Raw genomic sequence first — 21,026 nt, forward strand, 5'->3', positions numbered from 1 at the left:
CATTTCCTTCCCCCTGGTAATAAGATCAATTCCTTGTTGGTTCCGAACAAGGAAAACTGTTACTGAGTCATCTGCAATTTACACAGGCCTAATCTAGTAAACCCATTTGTCACACAAGCAGTGGGTACAAAGGTGAGCACTGTTGTCCTCTAAGTGGAAATACTTGCTTCAAGCCTGAGCCTGCACATTGCTGCCAGGGTCTCTGAGGCAGTGAGGATATATGCAGGGGACAGAGCCAACTCTCAGCTCCCATGGACAGGCTGACTCCTCATGTGGGTGCATCCCCTTTAGGGCCAGATCCTTGAACAACAGGGACGTGCAGAGCACATTTGACTTGTACACCCATGACAACTGATCCTACCGAAGGCTCTTGGTCTGTCTCTACAGATTAACTAGGCAAAATACCATACGTATTTTCTTTTACAAATTCTGCTTGCAGTGCCTGAGAGCTGAATAAAACTCAACTATTTCCTACATTTTTATTTTGCAACTTATTACCCCTCCTCTTGGTGTCATGTCCCCCCCTTGGCCCCCTTCCCCAGTGTGCTAATGTACTGGATTAAAATGCGTTCCTGTTTTATCACATTTCTTCTATTCAGCATCAACTTAGAACACCTTTAAATGGTGTATTTTCAGTACTTCAGTAATACAATGTCTGCAAGCAGGGAAGCAGGCTGTATAAGTCGATCTACAAGTCAGCTAGGGTAACACAACACTCTTGATTGTGCAAGAAGAATAATAGCGAATGACTGCTGCATCTTTTTATACCCTTGCATTTAAGAATCAAGTAATAGCCATTTTTGTTTACAGAAAGAAAATGAAAAGCACTGGCATTCATTACTGTTGATTTGCTCTCTTTTTATTAATCATTTCTTATTTTTAAAGGGCCACCGGAGTGAACAACATAATGCAATGGTACGAAGATATTTACCAATTTAGCACCTCATTATAAAACTACTCAGAAACCTCTTTGTCTCTCGTTTAACATAATAATTATTAGTGGCAACAAAAGTGGATCCCACACTTGCACCATGATTAGCAAGTGATGAATTTGGGTTGAATATATTGTATTTTGTTAAGTAAACCTTATTATATCCCAAATCCTCAGTCTAAAAAACATCTAATTTTAAGAAAATAATTTCTACCCCTGTTTAAGTGCATGTTTCCAAATTAACCAGTGATATTCTATAGAAAACTGCCTCTTTTATGCTTGAACTCTCCAGCTGCCACACAATTTATATCTCTTTCCTCCCCTCTTTGTTTTTCAGCCATTTTCCCTGAATGTCAAAGTCAATTTAGTGCATTTCACTTTGCTGAATAAATCAGAGGCGAAATCCTTGCTAAAAGTGAAAATTTGATTTGCTAAAAGGAGCTTAGGGCAACTATTAATCAATATATCCAGAGTGTCAAAGCTAAGGCCATGATAGACATGCATTCATTTGGAGATTGGTTGAGGCAGATAAAGGGGGACACTGGGAAAAAAAAAAAAAAAAGTGCAACAGCCAGACAGTGTAGTGTGTATGTTGGGGGCATGGGTGGAAGGAGAGGACTGTTTAAAAAAAAAAAAAAAGGAAAAAAGGAGACAGTCGGTACTTATATATTAATAAAAGCTGAACTTAATAAAGACGTAAAGTCCCTGTTTTATTCTGATTTTTAGAGACTTAATTTTAATGAAGAATTCTTTTTTTTTTTTTAAGTAATATGTATGATGTACCGAGCCAAGTTCTTCTATTACCTGTTATCTCCATTGTTTTGTTTTGTTTTGTTTTTAATTTGCTTTTGGTGATGACTACTCTTAAACAAGCTTTTTCAAGAATATATAGGAATATTAAAGTCAAAACTACCAAGTGTTCCAGATGCTTTTCTAACAGTACCATTTCAGATTTACTGCACATTTATCTTAGATTCATGTGCAATTTGCAGGTGACGAGATGTTTTTATGTCTTAGAATAAATTCTTTTTTTTTTCTTTTTTTTTTTTTCTTTCCCCTAGTTAATTTAATGCTAGTAAAAGATGCCAGAAGTGACTATCCCAGAAACTCTAGTGGTCTTTTTACCCTAGGACATCTATATCCAATACTACAAGAAAGTTCCTCAGCTCTCTATTGCTGTCTGTCTAAAACCCGACCTGGAAGCAGTCTTTTTTGATGAGCAGACACACTAAGAGTATGTGCATCTCTAGTCACACACAGTCTACTCCTTTTTCTACTCAAATTGGCAAAATTTTTGCCATTGGCTTCAGTAACAAATCTGTCAAGAATAGTCTGTCATCATATCCCAGTTGGATACATTAAATGATTTTAAAATTAACAACTGGACTTTTACATAACTACCCTTCTCCCACACTGCTGATTCCTGTTTTTTTTTTTTTTCTTTTTTCTTTTTTTCAGAAAATGATGAGACTATGTACATATTTATTCATATATTTTCCTAGAAATCCAACCTCCTCCCAGCCTTGCAAAATCACTTGCACATTCTCGGTGGTACTATTTTCAAAAAATGTGAAAGAAAGAAAAATATCACCATTCCTATCACTTTAGATGATATTAAAAGCACTGATGTAAACAGTGGGATAGATGAACTGTTGACATTTTAGGCACATTGCTGATCTATACTGCTCAGAGTAGCTGGAATCAGCATTGTGATCTAAACCCTGGCAGTGCTGGCCGATCCATGCTAATGTTCAAAAATAAAACCAACAGTCAATTGCTCATTTCCTACATTATACAAGTTAGTGACTGAGGTGAGGGTAGTCTGCAGCTTTTAAGAAACCTTTTGGGTAGAATTTCTACCTGTAAAGCCCATCAGATGGTATATGGTTGTGAGTTTGTGAGTTCAAAAACATTTCTGTCATATGAAAAGCATGCCTGATTTCCATAATTAGTGCATATTTGTAGAAGAGGAGAAAAGCAGTGGGCTTTTGAGGAATGGAAGGCAAAGAGAACTTTCAAAGTGTCCAAGATAGCACACTGATAAAGGGCGGGATGTCCTGATTCCCCAGGAGGCTCAAGTTATTATCACTACAAACCGCCTAGTCAGCACGAAACAGCTCATACTCCAGTCCACATTACATGAGCATGTAACATCACATTTACATGCCCACCTGTCTCTGGAATAGGGTGACCCTGTGGCAGGGGACACTGAGATAGCTTAGTGGGCCTTGTCATGTTGTCTGGAATGGTCCTCAACTCAGCTGGCAGCACAAGAGGCTTCAGAAGGCCTCAACCTCAGCAGAAACAACAAATTTTACAGCAGCGTGGTATGGACTTAGAGGAAGACATCTATCCTCCTTGCAGAGCTGATATTCTGTGTAAGCTGCTCCAATTAACAACCCAGAGAAGGATATGGACAACAAACAGGATGTTGTCTATAGCTAAAACATATATGATTATAAACACGAGGTAGTTCCAACATACAGCCTGTCTTCAGAGTCCTACCAGCATTAACACTACCATGCAGTGTGTACCCAATTCATATCTGCATGGATGTACCATGTATGCTCCCTTGAACATTAGCTTTCCAAAAGTGACTACGGTCAACTTTTTCTCTGTACTTTTACCTACATGGGGCAGAATTTCTGTAACAAATGATGAGTAAAGGGCATTTTGGAAACAACAACTCTGCAGGAAATCATGTTCCTGTTCAGTATTAAAATGTTAAAGCATACCCCTGAGAGCTGCTCTGGAAAGGAAAGCTTAAATATTGTCCTCCAGAAAGAGTATGAGAGTATGCCGGAACAATAATGTTTCATAAAACATTAACATTAGCACTAAAATATTCAAAACATCCTTGGATTTGCTCCATCAAAATCATGCTTTTTTTTTTTTTTTTTTTTTTTTAATACTGGCACCAGTGGCAGTATCAATTTCTAACAATTCCGTTTCTTAAGCTCTGTTACTGCTGAACACTGAACTGTTACACAGTTGAAGACAAGCGAGCTTATTTTACTAAATAATGTAACTAGTTATTTTTGATGTATTAGTCTGATTTACTGTTTCCAAACAAATTTTTCATTTTAAGTGCAAAACGTTGATTTCTATGGTCTGGTTGATGTTTTTTCATGCATGCAAATTTTTTAGAGAACATTTTGTCTTTAGCTTCCTGTTATGCACATTTTTAAGAGCTTAATGTTTCCTGCCTCCACTTAATATGAAAAGAACATTGCACATTTTTGCTGAATGTCAATGAGACAGTTACATTACAGAATTCGTGTCTAAACGACTCTGAAACTGTGACTAGGTATCAGCAGAATTCCACTCCATACTGGAAAAGAGTTTAATTAATACAATAGACCCAAAATAAAATGGATCCTCCCCCAAAATACAAAACAAAGAGTGGGAAACTCAACCACCAGTAAATATTGAATTAAGCATGTCTCTCTTATTTAAGTGAGACAATAAAACAAAACAAAACAAAAGTCTTGCAGAGGCTTCAGAAATATAGTTATAATTTATTTAGGTCAGTTAATAGGGGTTTTGTCTCATCAGGCAGGAGATGAAGCAGCATCAGTCTCTCCCTAAGCACCTTCAGTATTTTACTAACGAAGTTACAGTACATCGGAATATTTTAATCTGACACAAAGAACAACAATAGATCTGACTGCTGGGCTGATAATCTTCTTATCACACCCTGTGAAACCTAGCTCTAATATTTGACTGAGCCTCCATTACTCGGCAACACATTCTAAAAAGGCCAACAATGAAGAGAGAATGAAGTGGAGTGTGGAAGTACCTCCATATCTACATAAAAGAGATTAGAGGCGACAGCGTTCCATTTTACAGCTCAATCATATTGTGTTAGCATGCGCTTATCCGAGCGCGGATGAAATTGAAAGAGAAATAAAAAAGAGTCAGGCAGATAGGAACCAGAAAAGCGAGGCATGAGCAATTTCCAAGGATATAAAAGGATGCTAATGGCGGGGCCCTGTCATTCTTAAAAAGGGCTATTAGGGCACCATCATCTGTTCTTGTGCCCTTACACTCCTCTAACTAAAGTCAAGCATTTCCTAATGCCATTGTGATCTTTTTCTTCTTCAGATAAGACATGGTCATGTTTCATAACAACACACTTTCCATTTATTTGATTTATAAATGCAAGGAGACTAATTCTATTTACTGATAAAGGCTTTCCATATATATTTTTCTTTCAATATTTCCTTTTGTGGATGGCATAGACTTTTTGTTCAATAAAAGCAACTATTGCAAATGTTTCCAATAGCACAAAAGTACTAATGATTTTATGAAAGCATTTAAAGTTTGTATAATTTTAAAACAATTTTTAGTCTTGTGACTGCAATGGGAAATCGTTGACTATAGGAGAATGCATGCTGCATTATTACTGTTTTATAGATAAGCTCACTAAAAAGACTTTTTGTTAGAACAACAAAAACATTGCTTGTTTCTCTTCCACAAATACAAATTTTATTTGTAATTGCAATGCCTTACAACCAAGATCTTTTATTAGTTATTATAATACATAAGGGCCTGTAATTACACTGAACCTTAAGAAATCGCTATAGTAAAGAAAGATTTGCTGACTGCTGATTTGCTGTGTTAGGCACAAATTCACTACAGGTGTAATTAATCTGTTCCAAAAGATGTACACCAAGGTCTGCTTTACTAGGTCCACTAAACTGCAGAGAACTTGCATGCAATTTGCACCTTTTTCTAACTCATCCTCTTCCCAGTTCAGTTCTGTTAATGCCTAGGGTAACATTTGTTAGCTTAGACAACAGGCAGCTAACACCAGGCTGGGCTTTTCTACAAGTTGTTTTGTGCCAGACATCAGCTGAGCTTAGGCAGTCCAAGTTCAACAGCACTCCATCATTCAAAACCAAGCTGCAACAGCTCATCACATTTGCCCTTTACCATGTCAAGCCCTTTCAAATTTTGATTTTTGTGATCAAGCGCCAGAAAACAAGCACAGGTTTTATCACTGCCCTCTGTTACCAGAAGCCTTATAGAGCCTTTTTTCCCTGTTTAGTACTTTATTTTTTCCCCATACCTAAGTGGGGTCAAGTGAGTAAACTTACACATGCGGTTTTGCCATGGCAGGTGTGCTTTTGAGTTTACCTTGTAATAAAGGGCTGCCTCATGTCAGAAATATTCCTCAACCAGTTCAGACTGCAGACTTTAAATTTTCAATGCCACTTTACAGCATCCAATAGATTTTTCATGCTAGCCAAGCCATCATTTTAAAGGCCGTTCAGTCTCATCCCTCTGCTCTTTCTACCCCTCCAGCCAAATCAAAGATATGTAACACATTCACAAATCAAGCTGACAAAAGTTTCCTTGCAACTACTCTGGAGTGTGACTGACTTCTTTGAGAACTATTCTATTTTGGTTAAGGTGATCTAGGTATCTTCCAAAGATGAAACTCAAACTCACCTGTTTAACTTATTTTGACTTAATTTGGGGTGCTTTATTAGCAACCAGTGTAAGACAAAGTAGCTAGTATAATATGGAGTGATGTTTAAATTAGTTTACAATTTGCCTGGGCTCATCTAGAACTGCTCTGAACAAAGCCATTCAGAAATGTCAGCTGTGTTCCTAACCACTGTAACAAATTGTTGCCTGAACGCTGCACACCTAATGACTTCAAATTAGCTTCACTGCGATATTGCCTGACAGTTCGTTACGACTGTTAGCAACATAGCTGGCGTATCATGACCAATAAATTGGTTTCAGTGTGGGCTGGGAAAGGGACTTCCATCAATTTGATTAAAGAAATTACTGTAGCATTCAAAGCATAAAGACAAACTAGTTTAAGGAGACAGAAATAAGTTAACTGTACCAGAAAAACATTGCTTGTGATACAAAAGCTTGTTTATTCACCATTTGCAGCACAGAGAATGACTAAATTTCAACTGTGTGGCATATTGACTATTTGAGAATCTGCAGGCTGTTTTCTTTAGTCTGAATCAAAATAAATTTCCATAAACATAAAAGTTATTTTATTATTACACTGTGTTAGTATTTATATTTATCTAAGATGACCCAAAAGCACCTATGAAAAGAACTGAGGCCTTGAGCTGGTTAGCATGAATTATTAAAAAAAAAAAAAAAAAAAAAAAAAAAAAAAAAAGGAAGATCCAGTCCTTACCTAAAGTTTATGTTTGTACAATCATAAATGTCAAAGAATCGTAGGAAGAAAGTAAAAGATTTTTGTGATTTCTTTGGATACTGGAAATAAAATATATTCAACTTTGATAAACAGACAACAGACTGCAATATTTATTCTATCATTAATAGTGCAGTATCCCAAAATCATGTATAAAATGAGGATGTTGTATTACTCAGAGGAACTAAAGGATATCAGTTCTTATGTTCAATAAGGCTTCACTGTTGAAATTAGAAAGCTAATGAGCTGATGAAAACACATAAACATGCCCACTCATCTGCTGGACTGAGAAAATACCCCAAGAAACAAGAAAAAAAGCCACTATTTTCTGTGTAACTTTACCATTTGTGAAAGGTTACAGACTGACAACCCTGGAGACTCTCTACAAGCTTGTCTATTTGCCCTCAGAAGAAGCAGAAATACCTCAGCACTGAGTAAAAAGAAAATATACTTCAAATGTTATCTGAAGAAATCACTAATCTTGTGAGAAAATACTTCTGATGACTGCTTTTCTGGCTAAGAAGGGTGAAAGTTAGCTTTACAAACATCCAAACATTTAAGAGTTGTCGAGTCCAACCCATTTCATACACACTGAGGAATTACCAAGATATTGGAAGAGACCTTTTGGTACAATTCAGTTCTTTCTACAGAACTGCTGGAACAACCCAGTTCTCACACTAGTCTGTTCAAGGAAGAGAATAACTCCTCCGTGTCATGCCAAAATACAGCTGAATTTTTGCACCTCCTCCAGTAAGATAGTGCAGCCTTTATGGAATAGAGGAGCTAGACTACATCTGATTCTTGCTGAATAATATGAGTGCAGAGTGCTTATACTATCCTTCCCACCAGGATAATGCTCTGGATAGCAAGTTTATCTTAATATAAGTAATAAATGAAAAAAAAATAATTTAACTGAACAGCATGTGAAACTTACAATCGTGGTTATACTCATAGCAAGAATAATACCAATTCCAAAATAAGATATAGTATCATCTAACCTATGTCCAATGTGAATAATCTGGAGGCTTAAGAAAATTTTATGCATTGTAGTGAGGGAACAAATCTTTTTTTTATTTTTTTTAAACCAGAGCATAACAACAGATGTGATGATTTACGTATGTCATTTATTTGCAATAAATACTATATATACCTGGAATATGCTTAGCCCATCCGATGATCACCACCAGTTCTCTGTCTGCCAGGTCACAAAGAGTGGTAAGTGCTTTGATGTCACTGTCTGGAACAGTGGGGTCAGGCATAGCATAGATCTTCTCTGGTTCAGCCACCAGCAAATGGGAGACAATCTTGTTATCTGTAAAAATGGCCCAGAACAGTAGAAGATCACCAGTAGCATCATTCTGCTTTTTAAACAGATGGCTCACATTTCAAAGTGCACAAGAATTTGTCTTAAGATACCGGACCTAATTAAACCTTATTGTAATTTCACTGGCTTCTACAAGCAGTTACAGCACAGCCAAATCCGATCCATTAACAATGTTCATCGAGCTAGACGTGTATGTTCTTAAGAATGTAAATTTAATGGAATGTAGAAATACGTGATCACCTCCTAATATCAGAGTACAAACTGTAGAAAAATCTTCATGCATTGGAATGCATTTTGGACTGTGCAATCAGAAAAGTTCTGCCTTCCTCTAACTACCTGAAAAAAAAACCAAAGGCGTTGGTATTTTTTGAGCAAGGAAATACCACAAGCAATTAGTCAATCACTGAAATTTGCAGTGTCTGTCAGCAATTTCAACAACCATTTTCCATTTCAGATGTCCCTGTTGAACAGTTGTAACAGAAACAATGTCAGGACTTTCTCAGTGCTTATTACTCTATATATTTTATATTATGGGTATCGAGACTGTTAAAAAACTAATAATGAATCCATACACTTTGGGGCCTATCTTGTGAGAAAAGTGGGGGTGTTGTCATATATTTGCTTTTCAGTGAAACATACAAATTAAGATTCAGGTATAAAATCAGCTTATTTAAGTAAAAACATATAAAAATAATATAAATATATAAAAATAGAGTAATGATCTCTCATTTCTAGCAAGGAAGAGCTATTAAAGCCAATGAAACTAAAGAGTACAAAACTAAGGAAAGAAACAAGGATGCAAATAATACCTTTAAAAACTGGTTTTGTGCAAAGAATGATGCTTTATCATACGCACACACTTACTATTTTTACCTAAATATCATTTTCTTTTGTATGTTTAAAATTTACTTTTCCATCCACATAAATTGTGAAATTTATTTGGAATAATCAATTAAATTATATGGAAAACCAAAAACAAAGAACAGAAGAGCCTGGAGGATTTACGACACGGAGTTGTTATTCTATACAAGTAGAATAAACAAAAAATGAGCATTATAGTTACATGGAGAAAAAATGGAACTATCTTATCTCCATATAGGAGCCGGATTTGTTACTCTCAGAACACAGAACTGAAAAATGGGAAAAGAACTAATTCATTAAACCTCCTAATACAGCATAGATTATAATTCCACATATATTTACATTTGTACCTTTTTATGGTAGGTACATCTTCTGACCTCAATTGCACCACCAAAATGTCAAGCCCAAAGAATACTCTTCAATGAATTTACAGTAAGCTGTTTCCCTTCTTAGGATAAAGAGTCACAGGGCTTGATATAAATGGGATTCCATGGGGAGAAGGTGCAAAGTATTTTCTGACTGCAGAGCAAACAGTTAGAATTAGTATTATTTTCCTTCTGCATATAAATCACAGGCTGGACCATGCTGTTCTCCTGTGGGGGAACTGCAATGGAAGCTTGCCCAGGAGTGTCAGAGGGGCTCCCTACCAACCCATGACAGATTTCCATAAAATACTCACTTGATTCTGATTTCTGATACTTTACAGCTCGTTTGTGGCATAGACTCCTTGATTCTGATCTACCGTCTCTCCAGTTTTTGCCTTATTCCAGATTTGTGTGTCAGAAAATGTGATATATGTTAGGCTTTCATAAAATAAGTGCAAGAGCCAACTGGAAACCATCACATCAAGCATGTTTTATTACAAGGGGATATATTCATGTTTTATAGGAACTATGCCAACTGAGTAATTCTTGATCTCAATATTCTACTGATTATCAAACTGATTAATGAGAAATTCTATTCTTATTTAAAGATGACAGATGGTAGTTTTAACTTATATTGCAAACAGCCTTTGCGCATTATTTTTTTTAAATTTTAAACAGTCTTTCCTTATGATTTTGAATTTCATACAGAAAACATCAAGTTATAAGAGAGAACAGATAATGTTGCTCCTTCCCAAATTCCCGTTATCTCTGTATCTTCTGAAAAGTAGGATAAATGTACTTTATTATCAAAACATATCTATGAGGACTTCAACTTTGTGTTTTTTAACTAATGATAAATAAATGAAGAAGCACTCAGGGCCATAAGTCCTGTGTTGTTTTTTTTTTTTGTTTGTTTGTTTTTCCATGTAAACAAAAGAAATGGCTAAAGAACCTCTTATATTTTTTAATGAGGTTCCTCATCAATGATTTTTTTGCATACAATTCGGGAATATTGTATATTTTGGTTTATGACTCACAAAATCTCAAATTCTTTTATTTTCCCAATCAGCAAGATCTACAGGCAGGCCATGAGATTTCATGGTGAAGCTGAAAAATGCAATATAGGCCAGAAATAGGTCTAGGAAAGATCCTCCAAACACCCATTCTTTCACTAGAGGGAGAAGAGCTACATATACATGTATGTAGCTTAGCATGCCTGCATGTATTCTACACGTATGCATGTATGAAGCATGTGCTAGAATATGGCATAGAAAAATTCTGAATGTACTCAGGAAACCCCATCACTCAGGAAATTGAATAGCCATGAGCACTGTTTCTAGGTAAATCTTATTTAATGTTTCCCTAATTAGAATCAATAGAACCCAATTTTCATTCCTGTGCCTTTGTTATGCACAAACTATCAGTCAGGGTCCAGAAAACCTCCCAGGCTAGTTCCACACAAAACCGATTCAACTGTTTCAAGTCCTGACACTTATCTGACAGGATCTGAAAATTAAGTTTTATAAATGTTTGTTACAAAAATGTTTGTAATTAGACAAGCTGAGGAAAATGAAAGGAGGCATTTAGATAATGAGTAATGATTTATAAGGAGGTTGGTTTATCTCTGACAAACGGAGCTTACAGAAATTGGTATAGTTATCATCTTAAAGGTACCATAATGTATTACTTTGCAGTAATCTTGGGTTTACATGGAGATTCTTGTATTTGAGTACAACAGTGTTAACCTCATTCATATCAAAGGACTTGTTTGTTGTTTTTTTGTTTTGTTTTGTTTTGTTTTTTCCCTTTTTGGTCTTGGCTTTTTGGTATGCTAGGCTATCATCATTTCTACTCAATGACAATATCAAGTAAATGAAAAACTGACAATCTGTGCACCCAGGAAAACTAAACCTCTAATGAAATTAAGCATTAGAGTTTATTAAATTTTATTGTATTATCAGAAAGTTTTTATTATAATGTGTAAAATCTGCTTAGTGTAGCCCTAGATTGTATTTACAGAACGGTGGGACAGCTTATGTAGGCTGAGTAGAAGATGCCAGATTGGACAATTGAAGGAATATAATCAGCATAATGTTTTTTGGAAAGGCAAAAGGAAACTATGCCATATGTTCACTTAAGCCTTAATTTTATGTAAAACTGGCTGTTTTTTCTTTGACACAGCTAAAATGCCCTTTCACTTACAGTTCAAAGACTGTTTATTTGCTCTCCAGATCCCCATATGCTCAAACGTATTGTACACAGCACTGTCCCCTACTGGGGAACACAAACTGAAACAATTCCACTTTCTATACAGCCAGGTATTTTCAAGAGCCTACAAATGTGTGTTGTCTTTTTCTGTCAGAGGCACGGGTGCAGAAGAAAATGCAAGAGAAGGAATTTCCTCTCCTTATTTCTCTGTTTTATTTCTCTGTTTTAAGAGCAAATTAACCTTCATGACAGAAGCAACTGAATGTGTGAATTCTGATTTGAATTTGAAAAGGTTTACAGCATTTGATAAAGAGTGTATGCCTTTGCAGGGCAATACACTAGCCTCTTGCACTACAGCTATAATGCTATTAAATTTACTTCATGGAATTAGTACAGTCACTGCTTGAGTTTATATAAGCTGCAAAGCAAAACCCCTAACTATTTTTAGCTAATCGCAAAGAGGATGGAACTTGTATTTTGGCAATGAGATGATCAGATCTCTCTCTTTTAATTTCAGCCTGGCAAGATACAATCAAGGACATCATTAAAACAAAACAAAACAAAAAATCCATCATGCTTATAAGGGTACTAGAGCCCTAACTACCAATCTATGCTTGTTATAAGTGTGGCATATTGCTGTTTTAATCTAATGCTAGGTAGTGTATTAATCTATAGGTATAAATTAATGAGGCTCTTAATGTATTTTCATTGGGAGGTTGAGCAGTCAAACTCATTTAGTTAGTGAAAACCACAAAAATCACTTTCTTGTGAAATCTGAAACTAGAAGCTTCAATGAACTAATGATCACAGTATGAACCGTTTTATGTACCACTGAAAATAAAGATAACCCGTAAATGTAAAATTTGCACTGCATAAACCATGCTTTTATACACTTCCACCTGTAAAAGTATTCTTTGTTCAACTCCAGTTGAGAAAGGATGAGCATATTTAAATCAAAGTATTTTAACAGCTAAATGGGTATAGGGTTATGGCAATATATTCTGCCCAAAATCTTGTACCAGTCAGAAGGAGCTTAGCAAACAGGACTAGGAGTCAATACCTAGTATTGAAAGAGAAACTTCAAATATCTGGTGTACTCACATGGCTTTTTTGCTGGCTGAACTAGCTGAGGGTTCAGGTATGGGCTATTCTCTGCATCTATTCTGCGCTTGTACTTCTGGCGACCTCCACGTACTCTGTCTAGGCGGACACCTGCATTGAGAAAAATAAGCAAACATGCCATTAAATATATTATGAGGATGCCCTTAATCTTCCATTTCCTGCCTTCCAAGATTTATTTAAAATACGTATTTATTTCAAAAGAGTAATTTTAGAAGCAAGGGAAAGCAACACTACACGTATTTGCAAGCTGTTTAGATTTTCACACATGCAAGACTAAGTATACAACATACTTTTCCTATCCGTTTCAAACCATTTGTTAATTTTTACATAATATTAAACACAGCTAATGAGTTTAGTTTCCATTTGAAAGAGTTTGATCTTAAGTCTTCTTTAGCAGAAGCAGAAGTTCAAAGCTGTAATAAACACCATGGATATACAAGGCAAACATTACGAGTACAGAAACAGAGAATTAGGACTTTAGAAACAACTGGTGTTGTAGACAGTCTAGGTAGTCCAAAGCAATACTTTTAATTACCATGTCTAGAGAACACGAAGTAAATACCTTAGTAATATAAAGAAGTATATGCGGATTAAAGACCCAAAGTGGTTCATGAGAGTTTGAAAGAAATTGTGTAGGTGTTCATTTAGATGTCAGCAACGATGAATTAACATGTGTGTTCAACTTCCAAATTGTTCATTGCTTCAATGAAAGCATTCTGATACCTGTTTTGATCGGATATAAGGGAGTTTACTTTCCTGAAACAAACTATAGCTGCTCTCGTAGACAAAATGAAAAAAAGGAAGGAAAATAAGGATGGTAGGTCCTTCAAAACAACGAAGTATTTGTATTTCCTTCTGAGTCACCCAGACGGATTTCCCAACTACCACGAAAAATGTCAGTATAACCAAGTAGTAACACAATGCTGAAGTTGAAAAACTCAGCATATATGCAGGGCAATAGGTCAAGTAACACCAAGCACAACATTTGTCCCTGATGACATGGATTTAACTACACAAGAATACAAAGACACGTTACGTATCAATGATCACTGCAAGTGATGGAATAAAGTGCAGCTCACTTTCTCACTTTGCTTTTCCTCTTCCATTTTAGCTCTCTTCCCTTGATCTTTTCTATTGCCATTATTATGCCCTACAATATTACTCTCATCTCTTTGTTCTCTTCCTCGCAGGAAATACCTCCAGAACTGGCTTCTGGACTGCAGAGAAGCTACCACCAAAAATTTTGCAGTTTATGTGCACAACAAAAAGAAGACATCACAGAATTTACATGCTGCACTGGTAGTATACAGTCTAGTTACCAGGAAACATCTGCCACTCCTCTTTCATCCTACAAAAAAACAAAGACGATTTGGTAGAAATATGAAGAGTTTGGTAGAAAAAAAGCCATTTTACCAAACAGCCAGGAATTCAAGGCCAACTGTTTGTTTTGTTTTTCGTTCTTCTTGTTTTCTCTCTCTTGCTTTTTTCCTTTTCCTGATCTCTCTCTCACTCTGAGCTGGCATGACACTAACCTACCAGAGTACCCCATAACTGAACTGAGGATGATGGACTTTAAAGATCTAAATTTATGCTCCTCTGCTTGGAGTGAAGGTTTTGTACATGGTATTCTCATTTGCCTAGAGAGGCTGTTAATATGTGGAAAAGTTAGAAACACAGAAGATACTTGGCTTAGGGTCCCAACCAATGACTGTAAGCATAAAGCAGTGCACTGGATGCAGTAACAGTGCTCAACACTTTTTGCTCACCAGGTCATTGGATATTGATCACCTGTGAAATTTCACACTGAAATTTCATTCAGTTTACTGTAGAAGTGTATGCATTTCAATCCCCAAACTCAAGAAGTGTATTTCTTGAGCTATATGCAAAGAAAATGACACCTGGGACAACACACTGCTGTAAAAACAAATAGCAGAAGACCAAGGTTTGACAATTGAATATTCAGAAATAGGCAAAGGATTAGAACAAGCCACATGATATTGGTGGGATTATAAAGAAGACTGCCCAGCATTTGAAGAAAAGCAGACAGAAAATGATTTCTGCATAATTCAGATGCCATCCTTCTTTCTGTTTGGGAGCAGATTTCATAGTGATAAAAGATGGATAGCATCAGACAGAAGCATTTTTAATCAAAAAGTAATGGAACTGTAGCCTTAAATTAAAATAATATAAATCTACCAACATGAACTTTTTTTTTTTAAATCTCCGTTGCATTTTCCAAGATTCAAGCCATTCGCATACTCAATGGAAGGAAACACAGACAAATGTTGCAATAGCAAAATTATTTGTAAATACATGCACTCACCTATACACATATACATACCGGTATTTACAGCTTTTTTTTTTTTTTTTTTAAGAGAAATATTACAATTCTATATAATTCAGGAATAACAGTATTAAACATTTTTAAATTACATGATTCTGTAACATAACTAATTCCTATTCTAATGTGAAAAGATTTCTGGTAACACAATACAAACAGAAAATAAATTACAGGTTTATAACCCTTTCATTAAAACTGATAAGGAGGTTACCATCATTTTAGCTTCTAAGATTTCCTCTCTCCTAATGCCATTACAAAATAACTACTTTAGCATCAATTTCTGATAATCTAACACACCCTAACTGGTGTTTTACTTCCCAAGTGTCGTTATAGGAGTAAACATAACACAAGACACTTCTTAATAAAGGATACCAATCTCATATTTGGTAAAAACTTATCGGAGAGTGGAAGATAGCAAACTGAAACCCAGAGGTTCCTGGGTAGGTATACATTTCTACACATTTTCCCCTGTAATTCCTATAGCCTGCATAATATAATTCATTACAAAAATATGCATTTGTCTGCTCTCAAGATGGTAACAGATGATGCCTTCTTTGTTAGAAAAATAAAGTAAAGAAAGAAAGGCAATTCTGTCCACATAGATCTTCATTTGGGAGGAAGGTTTTAACATCTTGATCACCAAGGTAACTGCTATAATTTAACACACATTCTTTACTCAGATTACTAAAGAGGATATTGTAGCACCTAGCTAAAGTACAGGGTGAAAGAAGTTAAGTAGACTTCTGATTTTGCTCTATCAGTATCCCCAGCTGCAAAGTGAAAAGAAAGATACTCATCCCACCCATATAAACTAATGTCAGATCCTGGAATGGCTTGCACTGCAGGTATTATCATTACAGTTGTTTAGGGTCAAAATATCCATTAGCATCACTGAACAAAGCCCCGCTGAAGAGAAGAAAGTTGACTCTTCACATTCCTCAACGCTGAGCTTAATTTTTAAATTCCTCAGTAGAAAAACAAAAACAAAAGCCCAAATGAGAAAAACATGGGTGACCACAGGGAGTCTTATTTTGGTATCAAGAGAAATAACAGGCCTGCTACCAGTTATAATGTGATTTCAACAGGCAAGTTCAACACATTCACTTTACATCTTAGGACAAGCACAACTCATGAACTCTTCTGCTCTAGAATGATGCGTAATAAAGCATTTTGGCATGATTAACAAAGCTCAGAGGATAAGGATTAAACTAGAACTGTAATATATAGAGAGATGGAAACTATGTGCATCAGAGCAATTGCTACATCTTTTTTTAAGGAAGGTAATTACAATTACTAATACAAAATAAGAATTTCTTCATCTGACCATAAGGAAAGAAATAGTCTCATAGTTATTATGCTAGCTTCTACAAAAAAAGGTTCACATCCTGGTTTCTCAATCTTTCCAGGACTTTCTCTCAAATGCTCACCAATGTAAAACAAAGTGATATTGGCCAGTCACTCTGAAGTGAAAGCTTCCTCAAAGTCATCCACACAAATAACTGAATACTAGAGCTGATGTACAAAATGAGCTACACACCAGGTTTTTCAATCCAAACAAACATAGGCAAACCTGAACTCTCTATTTTCTCCTTTTTTTTCATCTCTTCCTCCCTCACCAGCACTGTTGCAAATTATTATTCCTTTTCTGTAGTCCTTGTCTCACACGGCCCTGAAGCAGTCGTGTGTGACAGGTACCCCACTGTGACCAGTGCTATATAATCAAAAAGATTGCCCTTGTCCCAGTATATCATTCGTTTTGTGATTCAGGTCCTCCGTATGATAATCATATTTAACCGTCTGCTATTTTTCCACATAGATCCAAGTCACATCCAAAGTATACCATTTATTCCTTCATAACTTGCCTTTCTTCCTCTTTTCTGTCCCCTCCTTACCATGGATGTGAGCCTCCAGCACTCATTCAACCACTCGTCCCACAAATGTTCTTCTCCTTTGCACTGAACACTTACACCCACAGGAAATCCTCAGGCTGAAGTGCAAAGCATTTGCCCACACGTTCAGATCAAGACCTATCAATACCAGGACTGCCAATAAGAAACTGCTTACTGTCTGTAATCTGTGATTGCTTTTCATTTTGGAAAAAAGTAAATCTATTTCACTTAAATATGAACTAGTATCTGAGTAAGTCAAATCTATCTCTCTTTTTCCACTACACCAGTGGAAAGTAGTGGAAAGTACCAAGCCTCTTTTGACCTAAGGAAGTTTCAAATTCTGCTTCTTTTCCATACCCCTACCTCATAAGTGAGTTAGAGTAAGCAGATGTGTTCTACACCAATGCTTTTCTGGCAAGCTCCACCTCTAACACAGCACTCTATATGTACTGAATATATTCCCATCATGTTTTCTATGATATGTAACTGGGTAAAGATCCATTTTCTACAGATGCTTTAAGATTCCCAGCATTGCCTTAAATTTGTAAATTTTGTAGTGCAATTAGTAAGGATGGATTCCAGGAAAACTGCATCTTGCCAAGCTTTAGAGGAACATCAATAGGAGAGGCCAATAAATAAATAAATAAAAATATTAACAGCAAAACTAGAAACAGCAAAAGGAATTTTAATGGCAGGTTCTGATGTGGTTCTCCTTTGGGGCAACATCTTGATAGGGTGTTCCAGTTCAACTTGAACACACTGTGCCTGTTTATAAGTTTGCTACGTAAACTTGGGTGAATATCATACTCTGGGTTTTGCATATTCAGAGAGACAGGGAAAAACTGTTTATTTTTCTACCATGAATACAGACAGATGTATCCAGACAAAAGAACACATGGTCATCTAGCTACTTTTTAGACAATTCAGTGATCTCTATAGTTTGGGATTAAAGAAGTGTCAGGCTACTGCTTCAACCCTCAAGTTTGAAAAATCTGCAGGGGAAGAAATAGTTGCACTTTAAACCACAAAGGATTTTCACAGCCTAGTGGAAACATACAGTCAGTAACACAGCATGAAGAAAAAGAGTAACGTGAGCTATCTTTTCTTCTAAATCTGCATATTTGTTTTATGTGCTGAATTATAAGGATGCCAGAGAGCTTTTGAAATCAGTTTACAAAGTATTTAGATAATACTGTATGCAGGTAAAAAGTCAGTGAGACATGTAAAATATGTGTCCATTAGGCAGGCAATATTTTGAAAACAGAGTCCTAAGTCATCAAAGAAGATAAAAGCTATGGCTCACATTAAAGCTTTCCTGATCTACAGCTGAATTAACAATTAGCAGGGGAAGGCTTTAGTGTCTTGCCTTCTGATAGCTATCTGCACTATTAAACACATTACTTAGTGTAGCAACAGAAGTCTGAAAATCATCCACCTACTTTACATTCAGTCAGTATCAAAAAATATTTGTTAGCATGGAATAAAACTAGCTGTCCTCAAGAAGTGCCTATAAAATAATTTTGTTTAGGAACCTGCCCATATAATGCACAGAAGGACAAGCCAGTGTTTATTACTTTAATATCTACCTTGCTCTGTGACTTTAAGATGCTTAATTTATCTGTTCCTCTGACAAAGATTTGCAACAAACTATTAGCCAAAATAAAGGAAAAAGTATCAGCTCAACTGAAAACATTCAGTGATTTTTTCCAGGTTGAAAAAAAAAAATGAGAAAAATATTCCATTCATAAAATAGTGTGTTCAAAATAAGGTTTCATTTCAGATTTTGTCCATTTTTAATACACAAAAATGTTTCTAGGCAACCAAACGTAAGTAACATTTTGGCAAATCCATTCTTTTCTTGCAATGATGAGATGAGGAGGATGGATTTTGCCACAGGAACTGAAAAAAAAATCTCTTTGTTTAAAACCCAGAGGTTTATTTTTGTTGTTGTTATTTTTTGTGTGTTTTGGTTTTGTTTCATTTGTTTGACAAAAGAACTGATAGATGTGTTACTTACACAGCTCAGCACTCAATCTCTCTTGAAAGGAACATTAACTTTGCATGAACCAATCATCTACATGCTGAACTTTTGTGCACTGTCATTTCTGCATTAAAACATAAAAGAACATGCATAAAATCCACCTCGTTTTCCCATGCAAATGAGATTTTGTGTAAATAAATTCTATTATTTCTTAGCACACGTGGTCTTCAGTGAAGAATGTTCACATGTAGAAAATATGAAATAAAATGAGTAGGAATGCTTTGGTTGCTTTACATTTTTTAATGGTTCCATAGGAAGCGAAGTATCCTAATCTGTGACACTCAAAAATACAAATTAGGTCACACGCAACAGGTGACAGGTTTTAATTGAATGTCTTCTGTCTGCAATTCTGACAAAAGGTGAATGGAAATAAATGAGTCTGGCAAGACAGCCCTGAGCCTTACAATACCCAATATCTCATTATTTTTAAACAGCTATCTATAAACTGATGCTGACAAGCCTTGAACCTTTTATTTCTGTTCAAGAATACGAGAATGTGCAGAAAGAAGAAAAAAAAAAAATGAAGAAGAAAAACAGAACAGCTACTCTGTTGCACTAAACATGCAATGTCCATTATTACCTTTGAAATATTACCGAAAGATACCTTTTACATTTCACATAGAAACTTATAAAAAAAATCTGTTTCTTTTCTAGAAGAGATACACTCCAGGCATTCAGTTCCTGTCGCCTAAATTTGTTATTTTGTGAGTTTTATACTACCAGAACTTCATTAGAATGATGCTAGGCTCATGCTGATTTTAGAGACTGAAATTAGGCCACTAAATGCAGGCTACAAAACTTTCATGCAATTTCCTTCATTTTTCTGAAATAAGAGCAGCAAAATGTGCATTTTTGTAAACTATGGAAGAAAAACATTGCAGTACTAAGACTGAGTATAGAAAGCCGTGATGTTTCTGATGTGAAAGCTACCCTCACATAATACTTTTTTCCACATTACCTGGATTACAAATATACTATAACTAGGAAGACATATAAAATACTGCCAAAGCTTCACGAATAACAGAGAAAATACTGTTGGTAATTCCACCATTAAATTTCATGTCAATGCGTCTACATGTCATAACCATACTATATGTAATAGTATATGCCTTGTTTCTTTGATTATACATATGGCATCCTGGGACAAGATATAAGAATAAATAAAGGCAATCTATCACTAACTAGGTATCACAGTTCTTACCTTAATTTATTTAAATATAGTTACACAAGATGCTATCTTGTTTCAGAACTCAAATTACAACCAGTTTAACAAGGAAGAGTTTGCTGGGCTGTGAAGTTGTTACTGCATCGATACACTTGCAAACATTACTTTAAGGTGATAAGAGCAGATAGGGAAAGGTGGCTTTACTGATGATCCAAGGAGAGGGCATGGAAGACAAGGGGACGGAAAGGTCAAAAAGTAAGTTTGAGCAAGGCCATACCCATGCTTGAAGGTCAAAAGCAGACCTTCATTCTGGATCACACCAGCAAAGCTTATAAAGAATTCAAGAGCTATGCTAGTGACAACTCTAATAGAAAAGAAGTCTAACTGAAGTTCTGGACCATTTGCTGGTGACTCTCAAGAGAGATGGGAAGATCAAAATGAAATGCATTATAATAATCGGACTGTGAAGTACCGGTAGCATGAATCAGGATCTCAACACCCTTTTCAGATAAAATAATGTGCAGTTTCCCAATATTTCAGTTAATAACTGGGAAGATGTTGAATTCTGGAACTAATCTGAGATCCAGAAGTC

General features: G+C 35.8%; 1 protein-coding gene across 12 annotated transcripts in view; it reads right to left on the reverse strand.

Annotated features, from left to right (window-relative positions):
- Positions 1 to 21,026, reverse strand: part of ESRRG (estrogen related receptor gamma) — a 402,038-nt gene that overhangs the window by 36,262 nt on the left and 344,750 nt on the right. For all 12 annotated transcript variants that reach the window (XM_082756554.1, XM_082756559.1, XM_082756557.1 and 9 more), the window contains 2 exons: positions 12,978 to 13,088; positions 8,269 to 8,430 (listed from right to left, as the gene is read on the reverse strand). In XM_082756554.1, coding sequence (XP_082612680.1) covers positions 8,269 to 8,430; positions 12,978 to 13,088 — 273 coding nt within the window. The remainder of the gene's footprint in view (positions 1 to 8,268; positions 8,431 to 12,977; positions 13,089 to 21,026) is intronic.

Source organism: Aythya marila, assembly GCF_965140915.1.
Source record: "Aythya marila genome assembly, chromosome: 3".
In the NCBI taxonomy this organism is placed as follows: domain Eukaryota; kingdom Metazoa; phylum Chordata; class Aves; order Anseriformes; family Anatidae; genus Aythya; species Aythya marila.